The sequence below is a fragment of the Eimeria necatrix genome, genomic scaffold (assembly GCF_000499385.1).
Source record: "Eimeria necatrix Houghton genomic scaffold, Enh_scaff33, whole genome shotgun sequence".
Lineage (NCBI taxonomy): Eukaryota > Apicomplexa > Conoidasida > Eucoccidiorida > Eimeriidae > Eimeria > Eimeria necatrix.
Genome location: NW_013655328.1, coordinates 133,095 through 150,396, shown reverse-complemented (window position 1 = coordinate 150,396; position 17,302 = coordinate 133,095). Strand labels below are relative to the sequence as shown.

Here is a 17,302-nt window from a genome sequence, read left to right as displayed (position 1 = left end):
CGTCGGATCTTGGAAGTTGTTTACTAGCTATTCTTGCGGTCTTCCGGCGATGTGGACCCGGTGTGCTGCCCAAAAAAGAGCACTTGATACAGCTTTTCCTACCAGACCTCAAGAAAGTAACAGCCACACAGTGTTTACTGGTACACTTTAAACAGTCGTCCCTTGCCCCTGCCGCGTCAGCTTTCTTCTTGGTGGAGTCCATAACGTCCCCAGTGGCTAGCGTCTCGTTTTACACTTCCCCTGCAGTGTGTAACACTACAAAATACGTCAATAATTCAGGAAATCAAAACATACTTGGCGTCATCGATCCTGCTTCTCCGTGCTGATTGCTGACAAGACACAAATACCCTGGCGTGGGGCTGGATTAGGCTGTCTAGATGCTGAGGCGTGACTCTTGATATTAAGGAGCAGCTCCACTCATGCTGGACAATTCCCTTTCCTCATTCCGTAATTTGTTTCGGATCCACACAGTTGTCTGCAGTGGGATATATATCTTGAGTTTCAATCGGAGTCGTCACTGGGCTCACTCCGCACCCGGATCCCTGTCCCAGCCCTGACGTAAACATGAAAGAATGCCGTTGATGAGGCGGTCAGAGGGTTGGCCAGCTCTTTGCTTGTTGACTGTCATAGCCGCATTGGCGCCTATTTCTGGCTTGCCATTCCAGGTCTCTAGCTGGCACTTCGCAAAAGGGCCGCTCTGCATCGCTGGATATTTCCCAACTTCAGGAAGGTGTCTGAGTGGACATCTGAATCGAGGGGAAAATTCTAATGGTTCCTTCAACTCTTATGCCTCCGTAGGCTCCGCGTTGGAGCTGGCAGCACCACAGTCTGCAATACGTCTAAACACAAAATTACTTGCCAACAGTTCGCGTGGCGGCCATGGCACCCTGAGCGATCGTCTCCCACTATGGGATAGGATTTTCTCGCAGAAGTTTCTTTTTAGTGAAGCGTTTCCTGCGGTGGTCCCTCCCGTTGAGGCTTCATTCTTTGCGAGAGCAAGTCTACGTGATCGTATGGCCAGCAGCTGCCTTCGGGACCTTGGCCTCTTGGCTGATGGAGGGATTACAAGCATGGTCACAGCAGCTGCAGCCGCGTGTATTGCAGCATTGGGTTCTTGGCAGCTGCTCAACTTGGCTTCGAGATTCCTGCGCAACTCCGCTACGCTGGTAAGGTTTGGAGCATTTCAGCACCGTTATTGGGACATTTGCGGGATAGTGTACTGACTCTTAATTCAGTAAAGCGGAAGAAGGCACCTTGTAGAACAGCTAATTGTCTCCTTGTTATGCGACATATATAGCAGCGCTCAGTCCTACGCTTACGACAACGGGGATAGGGCAGCAACAGCCTGGAGAGGTTGTGAAGAGTGTGGAGCCGTTGTGCCACTTTGGCTATTCCTTTTCGTACGCAGCACCGCATCGCAGAGGCAAAAGTGTACGGGCCTTTCCATTCCCTAGATGCAACGATGAAGCCACCAGTAGACGAAGGAAAGGACAGCGACAGGGATACCCCCAGCCACAGCAAGAAAAATAGGAACAAAAAGGGCAGCCTCAGCTCGCGTAGGAACAGTGGGTCTCTGAATTCAACGGAAACATCCACCGATGGGCTGTCAAATGGAAGGGGACAACAGAACAGATCCGGGCCGCGTGTGCCAGAGATTGAGCTGAATGGCCCCAAGGAGTCTGGAATAACTAGTGGCAAATTCACCCCTGCTGAGAAGAGCAGAGGTGGAGGCCTCCGTGGCAGAAATTCCAATAAAGGAGTGAATCGACATCCAGGGGCCCCGAATGACGGTGCACCTGGTGACTTTGAAGAACCACTCATTGCAAGGGTCAGAATATGACACATTACGCAGACTGCATGGGTTCATGACCGAAGTACAAATCTGCTGCTGATGGACGATCAGTTTCAGGAGCTACAGATCCGTGTCTGCTGCTCTGATGTTATTTTTTGCTGGCATTGCCAGCTTTCGCTGGTTTGTCTAAAAGGCTAATAAGGGTCGCAATGGCAGCAGACCTTGCAGTTCCTTCAAGCTGTCTCATGGCCGTAGCTTTGTGCTAATATTCGTGGAGCAACGCCGCAATGACTAGAGACTCGCTGGATATGCGTTAGTTTGGAGGTGGTCTCAAGTATTTGCTTGCAAGGTGCGGGACTTCGTATTAGGAGACCAGCGGTCTGGTCCCTATTCGCGCGCATTCGCTGAGCTGCTCTAAAGCGTAGAAATAGACGCTGTCGAAGTTTTGATACTGCCCCTCATCTATGGGCAGCAGCATCCAGTCGTTGTCCTAGGCATGACGGAGTGGCTCGCCTCCCCCATAGTGCTGATCGGCTGAAGCGGAACAGCTGACTTTTACTGGTGCGGTCAGAGAAGCCAGACACCCTCCAGCAGCCTGCAGTGCAGAGCCCCACCACCAGCGTTTCAGCGAAGATGGAGATACATCTTATAGACTTATTGCTCAGACAAATGGCAGAAGACGAAACAGCAGCACAAACATGAAGCAACAGCCCAACAGCTGCCTCAGCAGCAGGCCGGGAGATCTCTGGCGATAGTGTGAGTGTTTGCGCTTAGATGGAAGCCATAGGGTAGCTTAGAGCAATATTCAGAGGCGGCAATGACAACGGCAAAAGACGTGACTCGCAGGCTGCTCCTGCAGCCTGCGGAGAGGCTATTGGCCTCACAAAACTGCGGTAGAGGAGTCTGGAGGCACTTACGCTCAGGCCCTCTCCAGGAGACATGGGCGACAGTGCGCCTCTTTGAAAGGAGAAAAAGCGTGATCGCAGGTAATGTGATGTCGAAGCTGCCCTTAACTCTGCATTGCGGCGAAAGCATAGCCCTACAAGCAGCACCTTCGAGCTCAGCTTGCTGTTGTCCAATGAGTTGCAGACTAGCTCGTGCATTACGGCTACCAAAGCGCGTGCTAGCTACCCACGATAATGGGGATGGCACCCTTATGATGGAGGGGCAGCAGGTGCAGCAGGCCTCGTAAAATAGCGTAGGGACGCATATCAGAGACGGCGGCGGCTGCGTTTCTCCTGTTTGCTGCACCAACGGCAAATCAAGGGCTAGATGCTGTTGAAATGCTTAGGCTCTCCAAAGTCTACATGAGCTAACAAATTTGGCTTCTATAAGGTTTCTTACTACGGTACGCGGTTTCTATTTCGCGCTTAGTTGGTATTCCTACGATGTGGTTAAATATGCGGAGGAAATACCCATGACGCAGCAAAACTCCCATGTTGTGTACTGGCGCAAGCTAATAGAGTCTGTTTCGCCTCCAAGCTTGAAGCCTTAATTCCTGCGTAACATTCTTCACCGTTCAAGGGATACCCAATCACTGCAAATGCATTACATGAGAAAACTACAACGCGAAAATTGCATCTTGAAGACGCGATTCACAATAACGATCGCAGGAAGATCGATGGTGCCTAGCCAATAACCAAAGGAGAACATGAACCGATGGTTCAAGGACTCCCAATGAGCTTCACGAATGCATGCAGCGGAAAACATGTTCGCCCCTGAGTGTATCTTATACGCGTAGTCAAGACCCTCTCTTTCCGCTTGCTCGTCCCTATGCTTGCCAGCATGTCTGCCAGTCAATGCTCAGCCGACAAGTCCCAGTACAAGCACTGATGCCCATTGACCCAGAACGCTGCTAGCCGATCTCTACAACAATCCTAGTCTTCATACTAAGCGCTGCAGTAAAACCAATATATTTCACCTGCACGGAAATGCCGTCCTCTGATCGTAAAAGCGGCAGCAACCCACGTATGGAGCAATATCGTCACTATGGCGCATATGCGCCCGAGCTAAATTTTGAAACAAGCAAAAGGAACTGTGTCTCAAAAGTACATTATATCGCAGCTTATGCATCTCTCGACGCTGTCAGCTGCAGCTCCAACAGCATGAGATGGAGCTTCTACTACGTATGCTGCCTTTATGTGCAGCTTGCTGCTCCTGCAGTTGCTGCAAAAACAAACGGGGAATATACGGCGTAAAAGACTGCTTTCGCAGCACGGTCTTCCCTCGCAAAGGATTACCTGCTAGTGGTGGAGCACGCAGCAGTGCTGCTGCGCCGCCGAAGGTAGTGTCTGCGTGCACCTCAAGACGAACTGTGATGGTAGTCGGAGCAACAGTTATTTGACGACCCTTTCAGCCGGAGCAGGAGCGCCTGACAACCCGAAATGAGGCCGCGAGAATCACGTGGGCTACAGTAGCAGCTGAATTAAAACTTCACTCTGGCTCTAAGCAAGCCATAATGCACCTTGCCGATGCGCCTGCAACATGCCAGGCGGTATGTGACCAGACATATTCCGCATACGAAGTGGCTAAAGTGCTGCGAGATTTGAGAGCGCAGCAGCATACCACCAGGAGCAATCCCAAGCTCCCTGTGGACGGAGAAACAGAAAACCAGAATGGGACATTGTAAAAACATTGCATCATGAGAGCAACTGAGGCGACCCACCGGTCCGTCATGTGCACTGCACGCACAGACCAGTGATGCCGCTGACCTGAAAATACGTAGTCCGACAAAAAGGAGGCCACCGCAACCAAACCCCAAAGATATGACTCCGCCTCTCTCCTAGCGCTGATGCTGCTGCTGCTTTTGGCGCTGTCTCTGAAACTACTGCCGCCGTAGCCGCCAGTGTATGGCAGTAGAACACACGGAAGCAGGTAGAAGAGGCAGGAGATGCCTATAGTCAAAGACCGACGGCAGCCCCATCGGAAGGAAGTGCCCACTTCCCAGTAGTGACGCAGAGCATTGAACAAAATACTTTTGCCGCTGCTGCTGCTGCCACTTTTGCTGCTGTCAATACTGCAACAGCAATGGCTACTGTGCGTACACTTGGCGTAGCGTCGCGCGCTTATCAGTTCTTCACACTGTACGTCACTCGTGTTGTTGGACTTACTCCAGTATGGGCTGGTACCTCTGCCGGGAGTTGTGGAGCCGGTGGTCGTGCTGGCGGTGCTGCTCCTACTCAGATCAGCAGACCTCGCACACTTGTCAGCACCGCTGCTGCAGCTACTGCTGCGGCTCCAGCATCCATTGCTGTGGACGCTGCGACCATGATGCTTCATATTTCAATGTTTCTCTTGACGCGGCAAAAGGTGCTGCTGGTATTGCTTGGAAGAAAGACACGAAAGAATCACACCCAAACCATTGACTTAGCGGGCTCGACAGCGCTCAGCGGGCCATCGCTAGCGGCGTGATGAGTGCAACGCGTGTGGTACGATACATCGTATGCTAGTGATAGTTCCGGCTTAAGACTGGTAAATAAAACAAGCTGGGAAGGTGAAGAAGAAAAAGAGGCAATTGGCCGGTTGCCCTTCAACTCTCAAACGGCTGGGGGCAGTGTGTGCATGCGCAGCGAACCACACACACATACTACTGAACTTAAGGCACAGAAACACATTGTGAAGCAAGTGCTTCTACCAATGTACCGCACATTCCTTGACATCCACTGAACCAGAGCGGGGCAGGTGGCCGAATCGACTTGTTGTCGATTATCACAGAGCCCAGGCAGAACTCATCAAAGCCCACCGCTTAGACAACCGTTAACAGTCAACTACTCATCCTGAAATAATTACTTTGTGGCTCGTGGTCCTTAACGGCCCAAATTGGGACTCCTGAGATGGGCGTGATACATTCTTGGCTCTACCGCGCCCAGCAATCAAGCTGGACCTTTGCTATGCACGGTGCAGCACTACGGCTAGCGGTCAATTTTACTTATCCAGCGTATAGTGAGGCCATTGTGGGGAAAGGGTGACGGGAGGAAGGCAATTCAGCGTGGCGATTTGGTCGTGCGGGAAATCCATTGCCGTCTTATCCCCGAACCATGCAGCCAACCTGTTCCTGGGAATATGCGTGGGGAGTCGCACAAATCCTTCGTCCCCTCGTAGTGGGCTACTTTCTGCGGAGTAGCACTGAACCTTATGAGGGATGCCCCCATTTCCACTAACAACACTGAAGTAGTGCTGTGGCCGCGCAGCCGAACAACTCACCCAAATTCTGGGTCTCGCGGCTGCAAGGTAGCAAGTCCGGGGAGGAACGTACACCTGGCCAGACTACCGACTCTATGTACACCGTAAACTAAGGAACAATCCGGCCTCGCAGCCTTGCTTCTCATCTATAAGCGATCTTCACTCCCGCCTTTGGTAGGCGCTTTGCGTCGAAACATTTACCTCAGCACCAGGTAACTCCCAGACACCGAGCCACATAACAGCGTGAGGAGTTGCATAGATGGCTTACACTCCGCATAGCGAATGGCCTTGTGGTTGCTATCGTCGCGGCGGGTCTCAGGACTGCCTTTAATGCGCGTCTTCAGTACCCATAGGGGCACTCCTGTCAGCCTTGTGCTGTACTAAAGTATGTGATGCACTTCACGTATAGAGGCATCTTTGCCAGAAACAAAGTACTGCAAAATGCACATTAGACGTACTTTTCTTAGAAACTACGGACTCGGTGAACTGGCATATATGGAAGTACACACGAAAATACCAAAAAACAGGATCGTCCTATTCCGAGACTGAAGCAGATGTACGGAGGAGATTAGTTTTCTGACTGACGCGACACGTGAGCTACGTTCCGAATGCCGTGCTAGGTCCTGGGGAGTTAAGGTTGCCACGTGATGTACTGTATGCCAACCTTTGTGCTTTGTGCCTATTGTTTACTGGCTTCCCCTTCTCCAGCTTCGCTCACTTCTCTGCCTCAAAGCCCTTATGACGCGCTCATGCGTTGGCAACCTATATGCCCATGGGTGGCTTACCTACCCAAGCCTATGACGTGAACATAAACTCCAAACGCTGTGAACAGAAGGTTACTTTGACAAATACCAACGCGCACTTTACGTACACCTGGCTGGACCCCCCATGCTGGCCTGCCAGCAGCCACTGCTGCAAGTGTCGTTGCTGCAATTGCAACCACTGCTGCTGGTGCTGCTACTCGTACGGCTGCTATTTTTGCTATTACCGATAATGCTCTCAATGACAGAAGCTGAATCCTAAATGGAAGGTGACGGTAACACTGGCTATCTTCCTTAGTCTGGACCATCCATCCCTCAAGCAAACCGAACAGAACAGAGGGCTGACGTCACTCAGCTCCTTCTGTCTGCTCCATTTGTTGACGAGACGCCGCCGGGCGTTGTCGACTGCGGATCTGAAAACAAAGTGATAATCAACGTCGACGTTTCCCTATTAAAGCATGCAGCTATGCTGTACTGGTGACAAAGAGCTCGCGGAAACAAAAGACAAGCATTGCAAAAAAGTGGGTAAATGCGGGGAGCAAAGAGCAATTGAGTGGAGACATGCAGGCCCACCCCACAAGTCTGGGAAAATGAGAACGAACTAGCAAAGAGGGCCACACTGGCGAAGACGGTGAAACCAAAACACACGAAGGAACAAAACAGCGAGAGCAAGTCAACAATTCAGTGTAAACTTCACGTACGAACAGGGGGAAAGATTAATATGGGCAGCAAAGGCTTCGCCATGCCTAGATAGGAAGATAAACATGGTAATCCGACAGAAAATGAAACAGGGATTAGGCAAAAGCAAGACACACGCAAACAACAAAGTATCGGCAAAAGCTTCACGAAAAAGCGGGTAGCCCCAGAGGGACACGATGGTCCCTCACTTCAATGCCCTGCCCGTCGGTGCTGCTGTTGGTGTTGTATACGTAAGCCGCTTCTCCTTCCTTTCTCCATGAGAAGTCATGGTGGATGCCATGCCGCTTCACTTGGGCCCGTAGTCTCCGTAATCGTGCCACTGCACATGAAATGAAACCATGCAAAAACTAATCTAAACCTTATGCTCCCAAAAGTGCCCTAGACCCTAGGCAGGAGATGGGGGACTGAACAAGAAGGTTAACAGCACAACAAGCAAAGCTCACCGTCATCATCTACCTGTTGCCCTTCCTGTTGCTCCTGAGCTTGCTGCTGATGCAGCATTAACAGTTGCTGCTCCCGCTGTTGCCTGCTAGCGATCGCATTCCATCCGTCCTCCTTGGCTTCTACCCAAGGGCCAATCGTGGGGCCCTCTGCAGCACGAATTGTTTGTTTACCTGCTGCTGCTGCTTCTGTATTTTCTTCTGTTGCGGCCTTTGCTGCTTTTTTTGTTTCTTCTTTTTCCTGTAGTAAGCTGTGGCTCTCGCCCTCTTCAATGGTTCTATTACGGCTCTCTCTGACGCCCTGAGGATGAGGCGCTTTGTGAACCACAGATTCTGTTGCTGCTGGTGGCTCTGCTCTGATGCCGTTTTCGTTGCTGCATTCCTCCTCTGAAATCGCTGTTGCTGGTACTTCGTCGTCTCCCCACAGACTTGCTGCAGCTGCCGCAGCTTCTGCTGCCGCAGCAGCTATAGCGGCAGCGGCACCGGTTGACGGGCCACGCGGTGCTGTCTCCTGCTCCTCTCTAGTGCGCTTAAGACGAACTGTTGTCTTGTGCTGTTGTTGGCCATGATGCTCTTGTGCCTCCTGCTGCTGTCGCAAGTGTTCGCGATGAAGCAGCCTTGAACCACTTGAGAACTGTCGCTCTTTGCAACGATTATGTTCGCGCTGCTGCACGGGCCGGTCCCTATACAAGCCTACACCCTTATGACCATTCTTCAACACATAGTCTGGAGGAATGCTGCCGTTCTTGTCGCCACATCCCGATGGAATAAAATCAGGCACCAAACCGACAGAAGATACAGCAGGGACATCGGCGAAGTCAATACCTGAAGCAGCACCATGAGCTACGCCGTCAGCGCTTGATGAATCACGCGTCTCTGCTTTGACACTTCCCTGTGCTGCTGCAGAAGGAGCGAGTGAACCTGCAGGTACAGCTGGCAGCGTCGTAGCAACTGGTGAATCGGCAGCAGTCGTCGAAGTGGTGGATCCAGGAGGAGCTCCCGCCACGGATGAGGGCACGGCATCACCAGACGGTGCTACCTCAGCACTAGCAACCCGTGGTGCTTCAACAGAACTGCGCGCTGCAGAATCATCCGCGGCTGCAGCAGAAGATGACGAGACAATACCCGACCTGTCTGGTTGCTCTTTCTTTGCTGGCTTTTTGACGGAAATTATGCGCAGGGCTGGGCGTGCTGGAACAGCACTTGTTGTAGCAGCTGCTGCCGCAGCGGCGGGCACAGCTGCGGCAGCAGCAGTTGCTGCAGCAGCTGCTGCAACATAGCTGGCGCCAGGCGGTGGTGTCCATGAAACCTCTCCAGAAATTTTATTTCGGAAAAAGGGAAGTCCCTGGTCTGTCACAAATTCCCAAGAGTCACTCCTGCATGCGATATTGCTGCTGCTGTCGCTGTTACTGCCGTCAACTTTGGCGCCTGTTGCAGTTGCTGTAAAGTGTCCACGCCACATACACCAAAACTCAGAGTTGTACGACAAAAGAAAACGATTTCATATTCTAGAAAACCGTGCTGCTGCAAGATCCCCATCATCCCCAGTCTGCAGGCAGTAACTAGTCGAGCCAGTGACTTACGCCTGTTAGGGTTCCTCTCATTGTGAAAGTTCTGAATCCTATTTTTCTCCTCCCGCTGAGCCTGTAGCTGTTCGTAGGGTGAAGGGCCGCACGCCCAGCTAGTTGTCTCTCTCAGGTTCTCTCTTTGCCCGCCACTCCGAGATGCAACAAGAGCTTCATCGTTACGCATGGCAGCAGCAGCAGCAGCTTCCATTCGCTGCAGCTCCCGCTGAAGCAAACATTCCTGCTTCTGCTTGTCCTGATGCCGCTGGTACGCATTTTTCAATTGCTGCCGTGCATTTTCTAAATGCCGAGTGGACTGCTCATGCTTTTTGACGTTCTGAGAACAAGTGGAGAACAAGTGGCAAGCCGTCAGCCACAGGAAGCTGACAGCTTTTTTCTGATACGTTGCAGAAAATAACAAGCTACGCCGCATGAAACGCCGTACAGAAGCTGAGACGGGACTGCAACAGCCAAAACAGCACTTCTATCGGCAGGATGCGATGACAGGGAGTTATACCAGGGAACGCGGAGGCAAATATACAGAAGCAGAAGCCGATACACTCACCACGATGTGCCCACTGAGCCAGGTATTGCATATCTGGCAGTAATGCTTCTTCTGTGAGATCCATCGCTCAGTCATTTCCTAAACCGACGTAGTCGCTTGTTCCCCTGCTTCTGTTGCTGTTCCTGAACCCGTGTAGCTGCGCCTATTCGCGCAAAAATCTTTGCACTCCAAATTTACTTCTTTTATGCTGTTCAACTCCGTTGTCTTACACTCGCTCCGATACTTCGCCGCTGCAACTATGCAGCGCATGAGCCTGAGCCGCAGTATTGCTCTCTTTGCTACTGCTTCTGGGAATTGTGCGAAGCGGCTGACAAATGTACTGGTCATTCTGCAGGTGCACGCATTTACGATAAGGCGAATGCGACCCTTTCTTCGGTCCTTGTAATGCAGTTGGTCTATAGTGCGGATATCACTTCATGGTGTGGAAGTGGAGAGCCGGAGAGGAAACGTAAACGCATAGAGTCATTCAGACAAGGAGCTGTATATTTTTCTCAGAGCAATGACCAAGTGAGAGGAAGGGCGACCTCTGAGCTGTCCCTCACAGGCTTTTGGGGCCCACCTTCTTGCAGTGACTTGCTCCCGGCTTCCCAAATGCATGCACGGGGGTGTATCAACGGGGTGGCCGAAAGAAAGAGACTTAGATTTGATCTTCTGTAGTTAAGGAACTCCGTCGGCTTTATGTACGAAGATTGGGCCGGCAGAAAGGTTGACTCTAAATAGCGGTGTTGGGGTAACGGGTATTCACAGCTGCTCAGCCTGCATGATCCACAAAGGTTGAGCCAGCCACTCACACAGACGAATTGCGGGTTTACGCAGCGCCAACCGAGAGTCTTTCTCGTTTCCTTGTCTGTCTGATTATATTGTACCCAGCATTGTCAGGAATATACCTGCAAACACTCCGATCAGCATCGCGCACCCTCAGCTGTCAGGTGACGGGCAGAGGTGTGTGTCTGTGATTTCACGAAATATATCTACTCCACCGCTAGAAATATCAGGAAGAGTGTCAGGAACATCAGGAGCAGCACTGGTAGTACGTATTAGTCGTGCTGCCAATGCGGCACGCGTGGGGCCGAGTCTTTTTATGTGTGTCTGTAGTTCGTTGCTGCTTTTTCTCCAGTAGTTCCGTTGCCTTCCCTGTCACTGGGGGTTTCCCCTTTCCCTTTAATCCTTTTCTTGCTACCTACCTTTCTCCCAAGTTCCTGCACTACGCCGTGACAAGCAGCAGCGGCAGCAGCAGGATGGTGTCTAGGGGAATCGACGCTGCCGCAGCCGAGCGGCTGGGAGCTCTCCGTTTGCTTCTTCAGGCTCATCAGCTGGATGGCTTGATAGTTGATGATGCAGATGCTCATGGTAGCGAAATTCCAGCTAGCGCCTTTGCCCGTAGGACATTTTTGTCTAATTTTAGTGGCTCAAATGGATTGGCTCTTGTAACGAGAGACAGTGCATTCCTCTGGACAGATGGAAGGTAAGGAGAGTCTTGAACTGACCTCCTCAATAAGCCGCTTGCGCGTCTTACTCCTTACTTACTCTAACCGCTGCCGCCTTTTGTAAAGCCTGCTATGCCTTGACGGCTTGACGAGTTTCGTGTATTTTTTGTCCCAGCTGCGGCGCATCGTCTGCATTGTTTCTCTTTTGCGACAGAAGATCAAGAAAGGCGGAAATATGCATAGAGACAGGCAGAGATGCGCAGTTATACGAATGATCGAGGCATAGCACAAATTGATTGCTTTCGCGCTCTGTCCCACCTGAATTTGTATCTGTGGGGGCCCTCCATCGCTATGTCTTTGGTATTATATACACTTTGTTGCGCTTGCCTTGGTCAGGTACTTCTCTCAGGCAGAGCAGCAGCTGCCCGTGGGATTATGGCAGCTCATGAAATCGGATTTCGGAAACACGCCAACGCTCACTCAGTTCCTAAAACAAGAAACGAAAAGTCAGCTCAAAAACCTAGGGATTCTAGGAATGCCTCGTCTGTCGCGTGAAGCTGGGATTGCCATTAAGCTACAATTGATTAATACAAGGGCAAATGGAGCATTGACGCTATAGCCGTGTGTCGAATGAAGACACCATAAGCATTTAGTTTGCGCCTTGTTAGGAACATGGAAGCCTAGCGGGAAACCAAACCGGTGCACTGGTTGAAGGTGCTTCAGCTTTGAGTGTTGTTTTGCAGTTCGGCGTCTCGGTGTCGATGCTTTTACAACTTCACTGGGACTCCTTAGCCAGATAAAGGATGCCGGTTTCAACGTTCAGCGAGAGGCTCAAACCCACCAGGTAGCTAGAGCCTTTCGAGTTTACACCGCCGTTCTTTTTCCCGCTAAACCGAAGTTGGGAACCCGAAATTGGTGTCTTTGTGCTGGCTCAGGGGAGCCAGGACGAGTCTGTTAGGCACATCATTCCTCTGGATCGAAACCTTGTTGATGAGATATGGGGTGTCCAGAGGCCAGTCCTCCCCTCAAGCTCCGTGTACGTGCATCCAAAGGAATTTAGGGGTGAGAGAGGACTTAGCAGCGAGGGGGGCACATAGTCGCATGCATGTATGCATTAGATCCCGGTTTGAATTTGCAGTCATGGAAACCGGACGCAAGGGCAAGAAATTGTTGGTATTTCGTCCTTATACTGTCAAGGCTAAAAGCCTTGGGATAAGCGTTGGAGGCGTGTCCGCAGGACTGTCTACGCGGGAAAAGGTGGCCAGGACGGTCCAGACGATGGCAAAGGAAGGCGCAGATCTTCTGCTGCTCTCGGTGAGTCTTCGTGGACTAATGTTATGGAGACGGGTTCCGGCTGTTTGCTGAGGGATTCAGGGCTCGTGAAGCCAAGGTGCACACTGCGTAGTATAGGGCTGTGTCAAATTCTGTATGTGTGGGCCCTCAACTTTTGAGAACACACGTGAGGGGGCCAGGCGGTGAACCCTAGATTTTGTGGTGCGTTCATGTTCTCCAGAGTCTTGACGAAGTGGCGTGGCTTACGAACCTGCGAGGATCTGATTCACCAAACAGCACTGTCTTTTATTCCTACGCCTTATTGGCCAAAGGCCCTAATGTAGCTTCTGCTGAGGATCCCCACTGTGCGAAACCGTGTCCCTGGCGCCTACTGTGAGCGGCTTCCTTCCTCTTCTTTGTCCATTCTCTGCGTGGTATATCTGTCTAGTTCTGTGCAGAACAGACCTCCGTATAAACTCCGTTGTGCCTGTAATGTTACATTCTTCAGTGAACCAACGACTTGATTGAGTTTCGGATTCAGGGTGTACACGGACCCTACCAGGGTGTCCTCTTCGGCCAAGGCGGAACTGGCGACAGAAGGTGCTGTGCTAAGGCCTTATGAAAGCCTCGCCAGTGACCTACAGCTCCTCCTTACCTGGGATCTTAGCCAGCAGCAGCAGCAGCTGCAGCGAGAGCACCAGCAGTTGCCGGAGGATCTGCAGCAGCAGACGCATGAGGGCCTGCTCGGTGCTGTTGATTGGCTTCTCGCTGGCGGCGACAAAACACATCAGGAACCTAGGTCGAAGCTGCAGATAGCAGGGGCCCTTGATGAGCAGCGAGTGGCTTGGCTGGATCCCAAAATAAACTTGGCAATACACCGCATTCTGGCTGACTCGAAACGCCTTATCGTTAAGGACACACCTGTCTCTGTTGCTAAGGTTTGCAAAGCGGACACACACGAACACACGCGCAGCCTGCACCACAGTGGTATACTCAACGGCTTGTGCACACGAAAAAGTGTTAAAGCAATGAGGAAAACAAATGCTGAGTTGGCCGTGCATTATGTATAGTATGCATGTCCAACTACGTAGTGCCACCAGAAGTTCCGCTGTACTTCTGAGCTAGAACTTCCTGTGGACTCCTGTCGTGCCTTTTTTTTGCATTATTAGGCTGCTAAGGATGAGAAGGAACTCAAAGGGATGGCCGAGGCTCACGAGGATGACGGGGTGGCCCTGGCCACTTTCTTCTGCTGGTTTGAGAAACAACTGCTAGCCAATGCCAGAGCGACAATGACGCCGCCGCAGCAGCAGGAGCATGGTGGACAAGAATGCATCCTGACAGAATGGACGCTGAAGGAAGCCGTAGATGCATCCAGAGAGGCCATGGTAAACAACACTTGACACACTTGCATCGAAAGCAAGTCCCAACAGTGCTTCATTCAAGTGCAGAGACGGCTGCTTCTGGACCGCTGCTTCCCAATGTGGGAGAGAGGCGATCGACGAGAATGCCTACCGCTTAGATATTTACTTGGGGTTGCCTATGAGGCTGTGTACCTGCGTATGTCTTTAATTTTTGCTCGTAGTCCCATTCATTGCATTCATTTGCTCTTGCGTGTCGCCTTTTGTTCCCCCTGAAAGTCTGATCTGTTTAGGGGTACTTCCTTTGCATCAATATCTTGCTTCGGTTCCAATTGTGCGTTAGCCCACTACAGGTGAGAATGCGTCATCCGCAGGTGCTTGCGGGTTTCCCTTTTACTGGAGCAGGAACAGTAAGAAGCATTGTTACCAATTACGCCTTCGGTGTTTTCAGGCCAGGCCCGGAGACAAGTCTGCAGCTTAAGGCCCGCATGTCCGAGCCTGAAGGGTTGCTATGCGTTACAGTAAGGGGCCCAGGTGGGGAGCCTGCCGCTCAAAATGAATCCCCAATATTCTTGCTGGACTCGGGAGGACAGTATCTCACAGGAACTACAGACGTTACCCGCACGCTTCACCTTGGCGAGCCCACAGATGAACAAAAGGAGGCCTACACACTCGTTTTGAAGGTGAGGCATCAAAACAGTGGATGAAACGCTTCTATGGAGCCTAGATACACAAAAATCAGCCCGTTGTCTGCGTTCCCATGCCTGATCGTCTGCGAGCGATGGCCGTTATCTCCATGGGCATCTTTCTCTTCGTGTTGCCACGCTTCCGAATATAACCTGCGTTGTCTTTGTATGTTCGTTTGCCTGTGCCGCCATGGAACCTTTGCGGTCCTGCGGAGCTCTCTCCTAACCTGGCGGGGTTTGGTTTTATACATTGTTTTTGTTTGTTCTACAGGGGATGATAGGACTGAGCGCTCAAAAGTTTCCTGAGGGCTCAAAAGGACCACAAATCGATGCACTAGCGAGACAACACCTTTGGAACAAGGGCCTCGATTATATGCACGGTAAATTCCGCTTTAAGTCGTGTTCACTCTGACAAGCACGGGCAGACGCACAGACACATAGCAGTGTACACTGATTGTAAGCTAGGATGCCATTGATAGGGCAGAACACGGTAGCAATAAGTTCCAGCACATGTTAACAAAAAGATGTTAACAGCCACGCGAAGCGCATGACTGCTCAATACACAGCGACTCACACACAACCGGACGCAGCAGAACACGAACCCAAGCAGCGCAGAGGCCCCAAAACACAAAAAGCAAGGAAGATCACAGGAGCGCATATTTTTCCCCGACGTTTTTGAACGCACCTGTTGCACTTTAGGGACGGGACACGGAGTTGGGCACTTTCTCAACGTGCATGAAGGCCCTATAGGCATTTCTCCCCGTCTGACGGTAGGGGCCAAGTACGGCTACTGCTGCAGTAGCTGCTGCAGTAGCAGAAAGAGTTGCTCCTACATATACGTCTGTTGACCTCTCCCGGCTAATGCACGTGATGCCGTTAATAAGTCCCAAGGCAAAACACGTTTTATTTTGTGCTTATCCGATTAGTCTGCTTTTGTGTGTGACTTCCTGGCAGGGAGCGGCATCGCTTCATGAAATGCAGCCTGGCTCTGTCCTCTCCATCGAGCCTGGCTTTTACAAGGATAAAGCCTTCGGCATTCGCATAGAGAACCTTGCGGCGGTGAAACCGTGAGCCATAGGAGGAAGCCACCCCTGCTCCAGCGGACAGGACACGCAAAAAAAAATATTCCCGCGAATATTTTGGCTGTTTATATATTTCGTGCCGCTACCAGTGTTAGTTTTCAGGTGCCACTGGTAGTAAATATACCGCGTGCGGCGTGATGGGGCGAGGCTGTCCGCTGAGGCTTTGCACACTGGAAAGCAAAACCTGCAGCAGTGTGCATGGTCCTTCCAACTTCTAGAGAACTTGGGTGTGCACTTTGTGTGTTGGCTCTCTATCTACACTGTGTTCGTAGAGACAGTGGCGTGAAGTCATGGAGCTGCTTTATTTTTGGCCTCTGCACGCTGTTGCTGCTATTTTGCTCAGGAGTGGACTCAGCCACCGCGGCAGGCGGTTTTTGGAATTCGATTCTCTTACCCTCGTACCCATTCAAGCGAGACTTATCGACGCCTCTCTCCTTACGCGCCAGGTTAGCCTACGAAAGGTTGGAAGCTCTTGCCAGGACTTTCGCTCTCACGTGGAATGCCTGTCAGCGAACTAGCTTGCTGGCTGTGCAACACGCTTCCCAGCTAGATTCAGTTCCTCACGTGAACAAAGTGTCTTGCAGCTTTAATTCTCTTTTTGGCGGTGTAAGCCGCAGAATTTGTACAGCTAAAGCCGTGAGGCTTCTGCGCTTCCCCTATTTCTGCTTGTGTAGGAAATATCGTGGCTTGACGCCTACCACCAGCGTGTTTTCACGCGCATATCTTCTCGCCTTGCAACGAAAGGGAAGGATTTTCCCTTTCGCCCGCCTCTTCCGCAGGCGGTGTCCGTCACCAGCGAGGAGGTGCGCGCGTGGCTGAAGAAGAACACCCAGCCTTTGCACGAACTCTTGCAGACTGAGTGGCCCTGATGCTTCTGCCGACAGGGTGCACTGCCTTGCTTCTGAAGACGACATCCGCCATGCAAGTGCCTGCGCTGCTCTTGATATAGCTGAATATCTCTGTGCGACCACTCGAAGGCTACGCCAAGGCGCATTTTAGTGGGCTGCCGGTGCAGTGCGTAATGCTCAGTGTCATCGTGAAGGAAATATTATACTAATCAATGCACTCGTTGAAGATGATAACGATAAGTGGAGCCTTCAATTGATCATAAAATTGTGGATTATCACGTTAAACTCCGCTAGAGACGCTGCTACAAGGGGACTGACTACAGCTGCTTGCCAGCAGGGGAATCACCGCATGGCTTCTCCACAACGGCGCACTTCACCCCACCAGTTCAATATGCCAGCGATTCTGCGTTGGCCACTGGGGCGCTGCTGCACACTGCTGACGCGATACTCAGGCTGGGTCCAGCACATATCGCCGCAGCCGCAAATTTTGGAGCTTGTTTCTGTGGGCTGGGCCCTTTTATTTGTGCACCGGAGAATTGTCTTCAAGTCACTTCTGAGTGCGCAAAGCGATACAGTAAAAAGCCACAATTATATGGCACCTATCGTGCATACAGCGACAACACGG

At 51.5% G+C, this 17,302-nt stretch overlaps 3 protein-coding genes across 3 annotated transcripts; 2 read left to right on the top strand and 1 right to left on the bottom strand.

Annotated features, from left to right (window-relative positions):
* Nucleotides 1–1,070: 1,070 nt before the first annotated feature.
* On the top strand, nucleotides 1,071–2,087 carry ENH_00045270 (hypothetical protein; the record flags this gene model as incomplete). The annotated part of the gene is made up of 3 exons (XM_013585441.1): nucleotides 1,071–1,166; nucleotides 1,409–1,828; nucleotides 1,986–2,087. 3 exons carry the CDS (start codon nucleotides 1,071–1,073, stop codon nucleotides 2,085–2,087), a joined length of 618 nt encoding a protein of 205 aa, XP_013440895.1.
* Nucleotides 2,088–7,082: 4,995 nt separating this feature from the next.
* ENH_00045260 (ww domain U1 zinc finger domain-containing protein, putative) lies at nucleotides 7,083–10,079 on the bottom strand (the record flags this gene model as incomplete). Its single annotated transcript, XM_013585440.1, has 5 exons — nucleotides 7,083–7,148; nucleotides 7,623–7,753; nucleotides 7,878–9,314; nucleotides 9,458–9,776; nucleotides 10,005–10,079. The coding sequence occupies 5 exons, from the start codon at nucleotides 10,077–10,079 to the stop codon at nucleotides 7,083–7,085; spliced, it is 2,028 nt and encodes a 675-aa protein (XP_013440894.1).
* A 1,163-nt stretch (nucleotides 10,080–11,242) lies between these two features.
* On the top strand, nucleotides 11,243–16,698 carry ENH_00045250 (X-prolyl aminopeptidase, putative; the record flags this gene model as incomplete). The annotated part of the gene is made up of 15 exons (XM_013585439.1): nucleotides 11,243–11,469; nucleotides 11,828–11,937; nucleotides 12,175–12,275; nucleotides 12,367–12,493; nucleotides 12,669–12,745; nucleotides 12,945–13,096; nucleotides 13,245–13,641; nucleotides 13,873–14,088; nucleotides 14,341–14,414; nucleotides 14,513–14,744; nucleotides 15,019–15,127; nucleotides 15,447–15,517; nucleotides 15,702–15,814; nucleotides 16,173–16,275; nucleotides 16,504–16,698. The coding sequence occupies 15 exons, from the start codon at nucleotides 11,243–11,245 to the stop codon at nucleotides 16,696–16,698; spliced, it is 2,304 nt and encodes a 767-aa protein (XP_013440893.1).
* Between the last annotated feature and the right edge of the window lie 604 nt (nucleotides 16,699–17,302).